This window comes from Daphnia pulex, chromosome 12, assembly GCF_021134715.1.
Source record: "Daphnia pulex isolate KAP4 chromosome 12, ASM2113471v1".
NCBI lineage: Eukaryota > Metazoa > Arthropoda > Branchiopoda > Diplostraca > Daphniidae > Daphnia > Daphnia pulex.
The window spans coordinates 8,437,856-8,451,503 of NC_060028.1; the positions used below are offsets into that span (position 1 = coordinate 8,437,856).

General features: G+C 41.2%; 1 protein-coding gene across 1 annotated transcript; it reads left to right on the forward strand.

The window, feature by feature from the left end:
- Positions 1–3,016: 3,016 nt before the first annotated feature.
- Positions 3,017–13,605, forward strand: LOC124209494 (small subunit processome component 20 homolog). The gene is made up of 18 exons (XM_046607499.1): positions 3,017–3,644; positions 3,784–4,067; positions 4,130–4,688; positions 4,750–5,772; positions 5,839–7,394; positions 7,472–8,044; positions 8,122–8,398; positions 8,645–8,961; positions 9,022–9,771; positions 9,830–10,091; positions 10,180–10,347; positions 10,424–10,888; positions 10,951–11,115; positions 11,366–11,608; positions 11,818–12,120; positions 12,180–12,884; positions 12,975–13,155; positions 13,226–13,605. Exons 1-18 carry the CDS (start codon positions 3,597–3,599, stop codon positions 13,471–13,473), a joined length of 8,127 nt encoding a protein of 2,708 aa, XP_046463455.1. The 5' UTR covers positions 3,017–3,596; the 3' UTR covers positions 13,474–13,605.
- The last annotated feature ends 43 nt before the right edge of the window (positions 13,606–13,648 follow it).

The following is a 13,648-nucleotide window of genomic DNA, read 5'->3' on the forward strand; positions in this document are numbered from 1 at the left end:
AACAGAGTTGTTGCCAGCAGATCCAGGAGGAAGTCCTGGCCAACACGTTTGGCAACTTGGCCGGACCTTTGGGAGATTGCTGGTCATTAAAGAGGATAATACAAAAGTTCATCGAGTGTAAGACCTTTGTGTTTGCATGTAGAGAGCAGTAGCAGGAGCAGTAGCATCTCTGTGGAGAGATACCGCCTGGGCAGAAACAGGATCCCGACTCTCGTTTTCCTTTCGGGTCGATATAGACTCGACTACGCAAGTCCCTACCACTAGTCTATACGTACATGTAGACTCAACACATTGGCCAAGCGATTTTGACGACGAGCTCTATAGAACCAAGAGCCCTGGACGGTTTTCATGGGCTTAATATATAGACGCTGGAAGCAGGGAGGGCCAAACTGCGCGCCAGCCCGGCCGATGATGATGGTGGGCGACGTCGTAATAGTCGAGTATATACAGGAACATCCAAAGAATCAGAATTGATAGCCATTCGTGGACTACGTATAGATGTAAGCAGTGAAGCCGCTTGAATAGAGCCCTCAAAAATACGTGCCAACACACTTTCTTCGCCGCGAAAAACTCCACCAACCAGCGGCCACCGACGTCGGTCTGACAAGAAATATGATTTCCCGCTCCCTTAAAGAAACTTATTCAAACGGCCCCCACTCGGATCCTGATAAATCGACGCGGCTTTTTCTCTCTCTCTCTCTCTTTTTCATTTCAATAGCAGCTCCTCTCTCTCACTATACTTTATATGCTAAGAAGAAGAAGAAGGGGTCCTTCCTATCTAGCACTGATTGACTCAAGTCCCTTCGGTCTCCGTCGTCAAGTTTGTAAATCCTGCGCTCTCTGTTGTTGTATCATAATTTCCCCCCAAGAAAAAGTCGAAGAAGAGACCCGAGTCTAGAACAAAATGAAACACACAGCCGAGCGGCTTTCTCATCATCGCATTCTTTTTCTTGGTTTATTAGACAACCATAAAGTCAATTTGGTTATCTATACAAGTCTAAGAAAGAAAGAAATGGGATCGTCGGCTATTTTATATTTCTAATCTGAAAAATCTATTTTCTGGGCGCTGCCATTCCATCAATCCGCTGGCATGACAGGGTTTAAGAGAGTCGGCCAGAAAAAGAATAAACAGGGGGTGGGTGGGATCCTTTTAATTGGCAATTTAGGAGCGCAGTTCTTCTTGTTCCATAGCAGTTTGTGCTGCTGCTGGAGCAAATACGGAGCTCATCAATCTAGGGGGGGCGGCGCTTGCGATCCCCATTGCCCTGTGGAGATGTGTTGCTCCATGTAAATTGATTAGACAACCCAACTCTGTCGCAGAAGAGAATCCAGCCAGGCGATTGAGTGAATCACACAGACACCGACTGTGTTTTCTCGCAGGGGCTAGACGACGACGACGACGCACACACACAAACGGACACAAGTGTGGGTATACAGAGTGCTGCTAGACGGATGGACGGGCCTAGCTCGTTAAAAGAGTGTCGCAGAAACAACTACAAATGAGCCACTCGAGATGCTGGGCGGTATAGGGGCGGCCCAAAGCAAAACGGGATGCAGCAGCAGAGACGAAATTCGCAGCCGTTGCTGGGCTCGTGGGAGAATCGACACGACGGCCAAGGATTTATGGACTGGTCCTTCACGCAATCTCTCCTGATTTCTTCGTTTCAGAGGAGTCAGAGGTGGTAGTAGCCCTACGAATGTCTTTGTTTGTGTGTGGCATCGGCCACCATCAATCAACTCGTTGGATATCTTTCCACTGACAACGCACTCGTTTGTTTAGAAGCACCAAACACTTTGGATGATTGCTTTGTGGCTTCAAGGTATACTATAACTTGACCAAAAGTCAAGACAATAACACAAAGAGTTTTGTAGAAAAGGTTTTCTAACTCGTTCAAATGCTCTCCGATATATCTGACGACATCAGATATGTTTGATTCAAAAATACTACGTGACGGCTGTGGATGTTTTTCCAGGAATTGCAGGTAGAGCCTACTAATCTTCTTTTCAACCTGCCAACATCACCTTATTCAGCATCAACAACACAACCAGGAATACAGTGTAGGCTACAAGCAACTTGATCATTCACCCACTTAAAAATTAAGAATAGCTGCTTTCGGTGCGACAAACTTGACGAGATCTATATAGAGAGATAATTTAACAGTTTCCTACCTGGTTATAGTGACAGTGGCATGGCAACCAGGTTCCATTGAAGTTCTTTCCGGGTTCTTTCCTGTTTCCTGAAAACGATCGAATAATAAAATGGTGATTCATCAAAAAATGTAACGAATTTGAGTGAGGGTTATATAAAAATGTTATTTCTACATTATTCTTGTGGGATTCCAAATCCATTCCAGCGAGCACATTGTTTTGAAAGATTATTTTCTTTCTGGAAAAGACCAGTGGAAGGAAGGATTCGAAAAATCGTAACATGAGCATGAGCACTTTCAATTTTCATCAATAGGCCTACCCTCTCACTTTTTTCATTCTGCACCCATCTGCACCAAACTACAGCAGTCAAAAAGAGTTAGTTCAACAATTGGACAAACGATGGCGCTCGTGAGATATGCGAACTAAACTAAACGCCGCGATTTATTTGAAATTTTAACCGTGAATTTGCAGGTATAGCATAATTCTTACTACCGTAGGAAGGAGGTAAAGTAACACCAAACTACCAACGGAAATTTTAATCTTTACCTTTGGCAATTATCGTAAAATGTATTGAAAAACTTGGTTAGTTGGTTGAAAATAAAAAAATAAGTTTCATCTTATGAATTCGAAATTATATTCCATCTAATGAAAAGTCACATAAGAAAAACAATCTATTATGCATTTGCACTGTGGATATTGAATTAGCAGAATTAGCTCATTTATTAGCAGAAAATTTCGCCCATTCATTTTCATCAATGTTAAATCAGTTAAATTTCCTCCAGCAGGCAGAATTTTTAAGTCTTGCAACTCAGCATCCGGTCTATCTACACATTTTGTTTCGTCTGCTAACCCATAGCCTACTTTATTATAGGAAGCCCAACGGTTTGGGCTTTTTTTGGAAGCCAATTTGGGTTCCCTTCCTCTTATTTGGCTCCGCCCTAAGTGGACCCACGGGAGCCAATTTATCGTCTAGTGGCGATATTTGAAAACACGGATTTGTTTACGTTTCTATCGATATGATTTCATTTGCGAAGGAATGGAATCAGATTGAAAGATGGAGGTGTTTGTGAGTTTGTTTTGTTTTGTTTTCACCCCGGTTCTGTAGCAAGTTCGTTTGAGAAGTAATCCCCATATTAGAAAGTAGGAGAGAGAGAAGTAGGAGGTGTCATTATTTCGCTCACCAGATGGCCCCCCTGGGTCCACTTGGAGGATGCTAAATCGGAGGAAAGGTGAGCAAAGTAGGCTTCACTTTTCCAACACGCGAGAGATATCCTTCCTTTGGGCTTCCTATAATAAAGTAGGCTATGGCTAACCTCGTGTGTGAAATTGAAGTTGAGCACTTGAGCTGTCCCAGTCGTTGCTTGTTACTTTGCTAAATCAGTTGCGAAAATCCGACAAGTTTCATGAGTGAATGTATTTAATGCCGTACTAAGAAATAACTATTCATCATGGTGAAAACAAAACCTACAAAACACAAGGAAGACAATACGTTCAAGGTTAGACAGAGTTTTTTTTTTCAAATTAAAGTGTTTCAAATTTCTACCTGTTTCCTGACACTTAGTTTTAAAATTTAATTGCTACCCAAAATTTGAGATTCATACTACTTTTTATTATAAATTTATATTTTGTCTTTAGTTTAAAACATTTGCTGAGCGGCTCTCTTCAGTGAATGTTGATGTCATCCATCGAGTCAACCTCAAACGAAATGTTGTCCCTGATGAGACAGAGACTTTCTTTTTCGAAGCTTTAGAAAAATGGACAGATCTAAACTGTACAGAAGGATTTACCATTTTCTGTAAGCGTGTAGGAAGAGATGTTCAAAGCTTAGGTCAACTTCTTTTACATGAAGATAGAATCCTAAATTTGCTCTTGGAGCATATTGACAAAGAAAATGTTCTTTTTCTGGAGCCAATTTTAGAGTAAGTCAGATTAATAGTTTCATAACCAAACATGATTTGATTGGATATGTGTGATATTTTAGCTTGGTGGTTGCTGTTGCCAAAGATCTACAATCAGATTTCTACCCAAAGTTTCCAAACTTTTTCAGCAAGTTAGTTGATCTTCTTCAAGTACGAGAACCTGAAATAACAGAGTGGACTTTCACCGCTCTAGCTTATTTGTACAAGAACTTGTGGAGATTGTTAATTAAAGACATTGACAATGTATATGGGCTTCTACTTCCACTTTTGGCCTCCAATCAACCAGAACATGTTCAGCAGTTTGCCACTGAAAGCTTCGCGTTTATTGGACGAAAAGTTGGAGACCGAGCTGGATTTGTGGAATTAATTTTCACAAAGCTTCGAGAAAATGCTGGTGACAGCTTGGGTGTTGGTCAACTTTTGTTCCAAATTGTAAAGGGTATAAAGAATCAGTTCCACACTTCATTGGAATTGTTCCTTCCCATATACTTCAAATCTCTACTTTCTATTGAACAAAATGTTTGCAATGACCCTGTTTTCATTGCTGTCAATCATTGCTTCCTTCTAATGGCAAGGCACACTTCTCAGCAACACTGTGCCAGAGTCTGGATTCTTCTTTTGGTAAAATTCATCATTATTTTTTTCTGATTACGTTACTATATCATTTTTTTTTATATTGCAGGCAGCGATTGATAGTTCTAAGAGACCAGGAGCTCTCGGTTTGTTACTTCTATTCCAGCAATGGGTAGAATTTAGAGAAGGTGAACTAATTACAGACACGCTTGCTGTATCGAAGACTCTCGTGTCTCTCTTGAACGACCAACAACTGGATGAAACAGAGCAACAAAGCGTGTCGGTAACTGTTGCGGAACTAATGAAGTCAACTAAGGTCAGTTTACCAATTGAACAGACATCGAAACTTGGTCATCTGGTTTTCGCTTATCATTGGAAACCTGAAATTGTTTTGGAATTTACTCTACAAGTGTCGACGTACGGCTTCTTCGAATCCCATTTGCTCCCACACTACATCACTTTTTGTCACTCACTTGGCAAGAAAGATCGAGAAACACGCTCGCAGTTATTGAAAAACCTGGCAAGTTTGATCTCCATCAAAGCTTCCCTCCCGAAAAATGGCAACGACATGGACAACTTCAAGATCTACCCGCTCGAATTTACTTTTGCCATGAGAAAATCATCGGATACGGACAGTGTTCCTCATCTTATTCAAACTATTCTAGAAGAAAATTTAGAAGTAATGATCAACGAAGATTTTCAAATGTATGTTAATGCGCTGGTCTGTCTTCCCCATCTTCGACCGATTGATTCCGTCAAAGCTATCAAAGTTTTAAAAAAGATTGTCAAAGAGATAGCCGATACGGTTGAAAGCAATGCTGAAGAACCCCATACTAAACGGGCGAAAACTACCCGCCCAGTGGATTATTCCGAGAGACTGGGTCTGGTATTGAGTCTTGCCATTCTAGGCATCCGACATTTTTCATCGAATTTGGAAAAGGATGTCCCTTGGCAGATGATAAAATCCGCCTTCCTCAACGAGACTATGTCTACTAGCTTATTTTATCTACGTGCAGCAGATTTTTATTTGACAAGCCTTCACGAAAGCGGTAACGAAGATACTTTTTCGTTGCAAGTCCTTTGCCAGGTCTATGACGTCATTGGCCAAAATCTTGGATCTCCCTATCACGAGGTAATAAACATTTTGAATGAATTTAATTGAACTTTTTTATACCACTAGATTTGTTTTAAATTATAGGTTAGGTTGCTGACGCTTCACATCTTGTCGCTCTTTTCGCCCCCTATGGCAGCTCCTCCGGAAAATGTAAATCCCACACCGGTTTTCCAAACCTGTCTCAATGCAGAATTGATTTCTGCCGGCGTGCGAGAACAGCGTGAAAAACTTGTACATCTACAAAATTTGGAGGCCGAACGTGTGATTTACAGCTTGCCTGCTGGTGGTCACTTCGCGAAAGCTCCCTTACAATACTTGTTGAGCCAACTTTACATCAACTTCCGACCACTCTGGGAGCCGGTCCTTAAACTCGTAGAGTCTCACGCTTTCAACATGGATTCTCCCAAGTTTTGGTCTGTGTATTTACCTTTCTTGGAGCGAGTTCGTCGATGCCAGGCAGAAGAAATTCGTGATCCCTCGGCTCAAATGGAATATTTGAATCTTGCAGTTACCGTTGAGCGAATTGATTTCACCAATACTCGATCCTTGGCATGGTCTGGTCTTTCAAGAATCGGGAACGTGGCCGAAAAAGAGCACGCGATAATCGTCCCTTTGTTCTTGCATTTTTGGAACACTGAATATTGTGTAAACGACGGGAACATCGCGCAAACCCAAGATCTTACTGATGGAGTTCAAGTGGAATCAACTAAAGGAGAACGAGGCAATATTATAAAGCTACTGTCTTCGTATCTCTCCGTTCTGGCGTCATTTCAGCAACCTCAGAATATGACTAGTGAACCGGAAGTAACCAAAATTCTTCTCCGTTTGCTTTCCCATCGTTCGGGTGACATTCAAAAGCAAGCCCTGGACTGTTTGGTGGCGTACGGATATCCCTACTTGATGCCATACAAGGACAATTTATACCGAGTGCTTGACGACAAATCGTTTCGGAATGAAATTACTTCTTTTTCTATCGACACTCTCAGTTCGTCCATCAAGTCCGAACATCGTGCCGGTTTGACATCCATTCTCATCAGGATTTTATATGGTAAAATGATGTTCAAAGCTGGATCCGGATCAACTGGTAAAGATAACATCCAACTCAGACAAGCTGTTATTCTTCGCTACGTTGCCGGCCTCGCCGATTCTGAAATCGATGTATTCCTCGATTTGGCTTTCCAACTGTTTAGTGAGTTTACGCGAACGGAAGACGTCTACCAGCATGTCGTCCGAACGATGCGAGAAGCTGATCCCAAACTTGCACTGCCCCTCAAACGAATTCAAGGAGCTCTAGTTCTTATGGGCACCATTTTCTCCAAATTGGGAAATATTATGAAATCCACTTTGCCGAAACTGCTACATATGTTACTGAACATCAGTGCTCACATTATGGGAATGCTCGATAAACGAAATGAAGTGGAAGCGAGGCATATCGCACAGTTGAAGAATTTACGAACGATTGGATGGCAGCGAATCACACAGTTTTTCAAGAAGTTTGAACGGTATCCTTGGTCATCAGCCGAAATTGAAGCCGTTTTCCACGTGTATATTTGGCCTCAACTGGAAATGTTGTCCGATCAAGCTTTTTCTGGTGTTACTCCAATGCTTCGCTTATTTCAAGTGTGGTCTGAAAATCCGAGGTTTGCATTTTAAATTAGTTGATCGATTTTTTCTTTATAATACAGTTTATTGATTGTTTTTTTTTCCCCCCTCACAGATACTTTGTTCTCTTCGGTAAAGCTCACCCAGAACGCCCGGAACTTACCGTTCTACAACCTATGCTGACATTACTTTCTGGTGGCAAAGCGGTGACCTTGGTTTGCTCATTTCTTATGGACATAGTCGACAAGTTGGTCACAACAGCGGATTATGGGACAGTGGTTGAAGAGGACGACGATGAAAAAGAAGAGCCAATTTACATTAAACCCGCTTTTTCAGTGGAATGGGATTCTCCGTTGGATTCGATGGTGGTGGATGATGTCGGCGAGGAGACGAAGCCTAATCACGGTTCGAAGCTCCTTATTCCCCACATGTCTTTGGTGCTGGTTTATCTCCGCAAGTTTATCACTCACGGGTTAAATGGAAGGGATTTGAATGTACTTATGCGAATATCCGAATACGTCAACGAACCCCAACTGAGCACTGAGCTCGCACGGATGATTATTCCAGCTATCAAAGTCGCCGTAAATCGCAATCGCAACAGTTCAAATCTTGAGGAGAAACTTCTTCGATATCTGAGTACTTTAGCTAATTTAGTAAAGACTGCCAACAACCCACAGGAGTTTATAGGGTAAGGGAAATTTTTAATTCAGCGGAAATAAAGTTTACAGTGATGTTTTTTTTTTTTTTTTTTTTTTTTTAATCTAGGGCGTTATCTGCGCTATTTGGGACTATCGAAGGAAGAAATGTCCGACACAGTTTGTGTAAAGTTATGGAAGTCATATGTGTACGAGATTCTTCACAAGGATCTCTCGGTGAATTGGTGTCGTCGATGAATAAGTGGGATCCTCAACGTCTTGAAGAGCCCGATTACACGCATCGTCTGAAAACACACAAAGAAATCAATGTTGTTCTCGAGACTGGAACACCCTCCTTCGAATGGGCAGCCTTGGCATTGTATAATTCGTTCAACTTCATCAGAACGGTATGTAGTCCAATTTTTTAGAAGGCGTACGTTTCTTTATCACGAAATTCAGGCGGTCCCTACTTCTTATGTTAGTGGGATCGCTGGCATTAGTGGTATATTAATTGTTGCATTTCAAATTCGAACGGAAAACTGAAATAGCTTCCACTCATTGATGTTAAGCAACTGACATATGTTGGCGACTGACAATTACCCTCTTCTTATAGCAAGCAAAAATTAACACAGTTTGCTCATTTTTATTTATAGGAACCTGATTCCTCGTTGATCGACAATGCTTCGTTGACTCTTCAAATTATGACAAGTGCCTTTGACCGTTGGAATTTTGGCAAGACTTTACTGAATGAGCATTTTATACCTCAGCTGCGTTTACTCATCCGCTCCCCCAAGGAAACAGTGCGACACGAAGGTGTCTCAATCTTAAGCAAAGCGGTTTCAAATTGCGGTTCAATGAATGCATCGCTTAATAGTTTGCGAAAAATTAGGAAAGAGGGAGATGTTGAAGTTGATTTTTTCGAAAACTGTCGTCATTTGCAGACTCATCGACGCTCACGTGCCTTACTTAGGTAAACGTTTTTAAATGTTCTTACTCTAGTCAAATCTAATTTATTTTGTTTCTTAATTAGATTGTCAGGTCTTTTAAAAAAAGATAAGACGTGCATAAATGGCGAAACCATCACTCAGTATCTTTTACCGTTGGCTTCCTGTTATCTCTTCAATGAAGAATATGCCAAGCATAATCACTTGATAGATGCTGCACTTGAGTGTCTGCAGGCCATCGCTCGGTGTCTTTCTTGGCAGAATTATGAAAGTCTTTTGCGCTTTTATTTGTCCAACATGACTCGTCAAATTGAATATCAGAAACAAGCTGTTAAAGCTGTTGTGGCGATTCTAAACGCGTTTCATTTTGACTTGAAGAACTCAAAATTTAAATCCTACTATGCTGCCAAAGCTATAGCCGCCCAAACATCTGAAGTTCAAGCTTCTGTTCCTGAAGTGCCTGATGTTCCTGACACTCCAAAAGAATCTTCCGTTGCTGCTGTTGTCGAAGATGGCGTGGTGCCACCGACTACTGAGAATGAGAGCGCCGATCACCCAGATGCTAGTTCTGAACTACCGGAGATGGTACCCGAAGCAGAAGAAAAATCTTCGCTCAATGATGCTATGGCAACAAAAATTCATTCAGTCATTTCACAACAACTTCTTCCTGAACTGAATGCCATTCTCACCGCACGTTCAACTCGAGAGAAGCAACACAAGACTGTTAAGGATCACTACCCAGAGGATGATGAAATCTTGCGAGTTCCGATTGCATTGGCCCTCGTTAATCTCCTAAAGAATCTTCCACCAGGAACGTTGGAACGTAGTTTGCCTGGGTATTAATTTATCACATTGTTTTTTAGAGCTCCAACTACTTACACTTTTATTTGATAGAATGTTTTCAAAGGTTTGTACCTTCCTCAAATCACGCTGCAATAGTGTGCGTGAAACCGCCCGCGAAACTTTGATCGAGATGGTGATTTCCCTTGGCCCGGAATGCCTCAGTGCGCTCATGGATGCTGCCTATCCCATTCTTCAACGGGGATATCAAGTTCACGTTTATATTTTCACAATGCACGCTATACTGGCCAAGTTGGGTGAAATAGGCCAATTGAAAGCTGGATCTCTAGATGCAGTTGTATACCCACTAACAGAGGTAACTAGAAATTTTCTACGATTCATAATTGACTTTATTTTCCATTTTAAAAATTATTAAATATTGCAATCGTTTTCCGTTTTTACAGTTGTGTAAAAAAGAACTCTATGGTGACACGGCAGATGAAAAAGAAGTTGATAAGATTGTCAGCAAGCTTAAAGAAGCCAAAGGAGTGAAAGCCTTTAACACACTGCAGATCATTGCGAAGAACGTCTCTCAGTCATCTCTTTTGCGATTGATTGTCCCTTTCAAAGACGTAAGTTAATTTGGGTTTCTAGTAAGTTTATTTTTTAAATTTATTTCATAGTAATAAAAAATTTGTATTCTTGCAGATCCTAGCTTCGACAAAGTCGTTGAAAATGACCAAAAAGGTCGAGGAATGCCTTCACAATGTTGCCTTAGGCCTTGCTGCTAATTCCGGGCTGTCGATTGAGCCATTGCTAATTTTTATTCATGGTGTGATTTCATTGTCTATCCCGGAGTTGAGACTCCCAGTCCAACGTGTGCAACAAGATCCAAATATGACGGCTTCGGGTCGACCTATGAGAACAGATTCACTAGTACTTGCTCCTGTTCCTAAAAGAAAAGTTGCTGCTGCGGCGCTTCCGTCCGTCACTGGAGCGTCAAAGTCTGCTTACATAATCAACAGCCACATTGTGATTGAATTCGGCCTTCTCATCTTCAGTCTCATCTTGAAACGCGAAAAATGCCATGAAAACGCCAGCACCAAAGTCATCCCCATGCTTGACCCCATTGTGCCAATAGTCTACAATAACCTAAATGACCCTCATTCCAAGGTGATTCATTGAACAAATAATTATCAAAACATATTTAACTTTTGTCTTAATTGTGTTGACAGCTGGTGGCGTTATCTTTGAGATGTATTTGCACTTTGCTCCGGATACCACTACCTAGCATAAATGAATATGCGCCCAAGATGTCTACATCTATTTTTGGTCTTCTACATAGGTATGCTGGTAGCACAGCAGGTGAAAATTTAGAAATGGTGCAAACCGCGTTCAAGGTAAAAATTACGTATTCTCTAGTATTAGTTTTCTTGAGAAAAATCCACAAATTCAGGCGATCAAGCTCGCTAAGAAGCTTTATCGCTGGCAAGAGTGGGAAATTAAAATAGCAGATTGCATTTTGTGTATGAGTCGAAAGCCATTTTGGCTCGATTTACGTCAAATGTTCGGCAACATAGTTTTTATTATTTTTATTTATCGGACTACCATCTGTTGCCCTTTTTAACAAAACATTGTGATTTGTTTTAGGCGATTTCCATCTTGGTTCGACACGTTACAAGCCACAGCATTGATACAGATCAGTTGAGAGTTTTACTGGTGTATTGTGAACAGGCCTTGTTCGACCCCAAACAGCAGTCGATTGCGTTTGGTATGTTGAAGGCAATTGTGAAGAGGAAAATGACTCTAGAAGAATTGCCTGATGTGATGTTACGAGTCGCGGAGCTTAGCGTCAAAGCCGAAGCCGTACCCGTCCGTGTACAAAGTCGAAAAGTACGTGTTTGAATAAGTTTTTATTAATGTTGGGTGATCCACGAATTCAGGCGATTACGTTCGCTAAGAAACGTAATCGCTGGCAAGAGTGGTAAATTGTAATGACAAACTGAAGTGTATTTTTGGGGAAAATTCTTTTTTGAGTTTAACCTGCGTCCGTGTTTGCCGACATAACCTTCAAATTTTAATATCGCCTTTATCGTTGTTAGGTTGTTTTGCAGTACATGGTTGACTATCCACTTGGAAAAAAGTTGATGCGTTATGTGGAGTTCTTCCTCAAACAACTAGACTACGAAAAAGAATCTGGAAGATTATCTGCCATTGAGTTCCTGGTCTCCGTCTTCAATTCTTTCCCGAAAAATTTTCTCAGTCAACAAAGCACATTCTTTTTGGTCACCATGAGTCCATACTTGATAAACGAAACCTCATCCAGTTGTGTTAAAGCTGTGGCTGCTGCAATCAGGATTCTGATTGAGAGGCTTAATACTCCCACTGCAACCACGCTCTTCGAGGTATTTATCGCTCTTTTTTATCTATTGAGAAATTTCTTATAATCTAAACTTATTTTTAGATTTGCCTTGCTTGGCTAAGAGGTCAAAACACTTCGCACAAACGCTTAGCCGTTCAGCTTTGTGGTATATTTGTGGCAGCTGAAAAGTCTGGCTTTGAATTCCGCATGAAAGAGATCCTACCGGAAATAGTTAAACTGTTGGATCAAACCCACAGCGATTCTGATGGTCGGGAAGATCGTGAATCTGACCTGCTACTCATCCAGACGCTTTACACAATTATCAAAATGACTCAACATTGCGCTGCCGGCTTCCAAAGTGAAGACAACAAAGATTTTTCAGAACCAATATGGGAAAAGATCATTCACCATTTATCGCATCCTCATTTTTGGATCCGCACGCTGAGCTCCAGACTCGTAGGCACTTTACTCGGATGGCATAAGCCTGAAGAATTAGCCGCATACGTAGTGAAACCTTCTGAAGAAGTGACTCGTAGTTATTTTTTCTGTGGCGAAATATCCAAACGACTTCGATCACTTGCAAGAGATTTAGTTATGCAACTGCAGTCCGAGATGCTAGACAATCAGTTGGCAGATCAAGTCATCAAGAACTTGGTGTTTATCGGCAAAGTTGCAAACCGCATTCCAGTATCGGAAGAATCCGAAGAAGAATCCAAGATCAAGGCTCCAACGCTTGCTTGGTTGACCGGTAAATTGAGACGAGAAGTTAACGCTGAAGTTGTTCTTCATCCCAAAACACCTACCAAGGTAACATTTCTTACTACTTCTTACTAAGAATGCTAGTGTATACAAGAGTTGGTATACATACCTTATTGGTTAAATCTTGACTGTTTTCAGCGTCTTGCCGTGTTCAAATGGATGGCGGCTGTAGCTGTGGACTTGAATCAAGTTGCTGGAAAAGAAGGACTTGAGACGGTCTTAAAGTTTTTCGTTTCGCCACTTACGCGCGACATCAACGACGATGGATCCCCTAAGGAAGTCAAGGACTTAGCGCATGAAGTTTCAGAGCTTATAAAAGGTACAATAATTTCTTGTTTGTTAAACTTTAAATTTTAATAACCATTGCATTTAATTGATTCAATTTTAAGGATTGGTTGGTACGGAAATGTATAGTGAAGCCGTGGTGGCTGCTAACAAAGTTTTGGCTGTTCGCCGAAGAGATAGGCAGGCAGTCCGCAAGGCGGATAGCGTGATTCGTCCCGAGAAGGCGGCTCAATTGCGCATCAAGAAGCATTTTGCCAAGAGGGTTGCAAAGAAAGTCAAGATTGCTAGACTGAAGGGTGTCAAACCTAAACTAAAGAATTTGGCGATGAGAAAAATGACCATAAAAAAATAATGTTGCTTTCTTAGTTCCATTATTTTGCATTACAGGAATAATTTGACATCGTCGATTTGCAAAAGAAAAAAATGTTTTTGACTTTTGTTTCTCGTGTATAAATACTGACTTAATAAAAAAAATTTCCCCCTAGTTTTTTGGCGTTGGTGACGTTTTTACCAGCTTCTGTTCCACG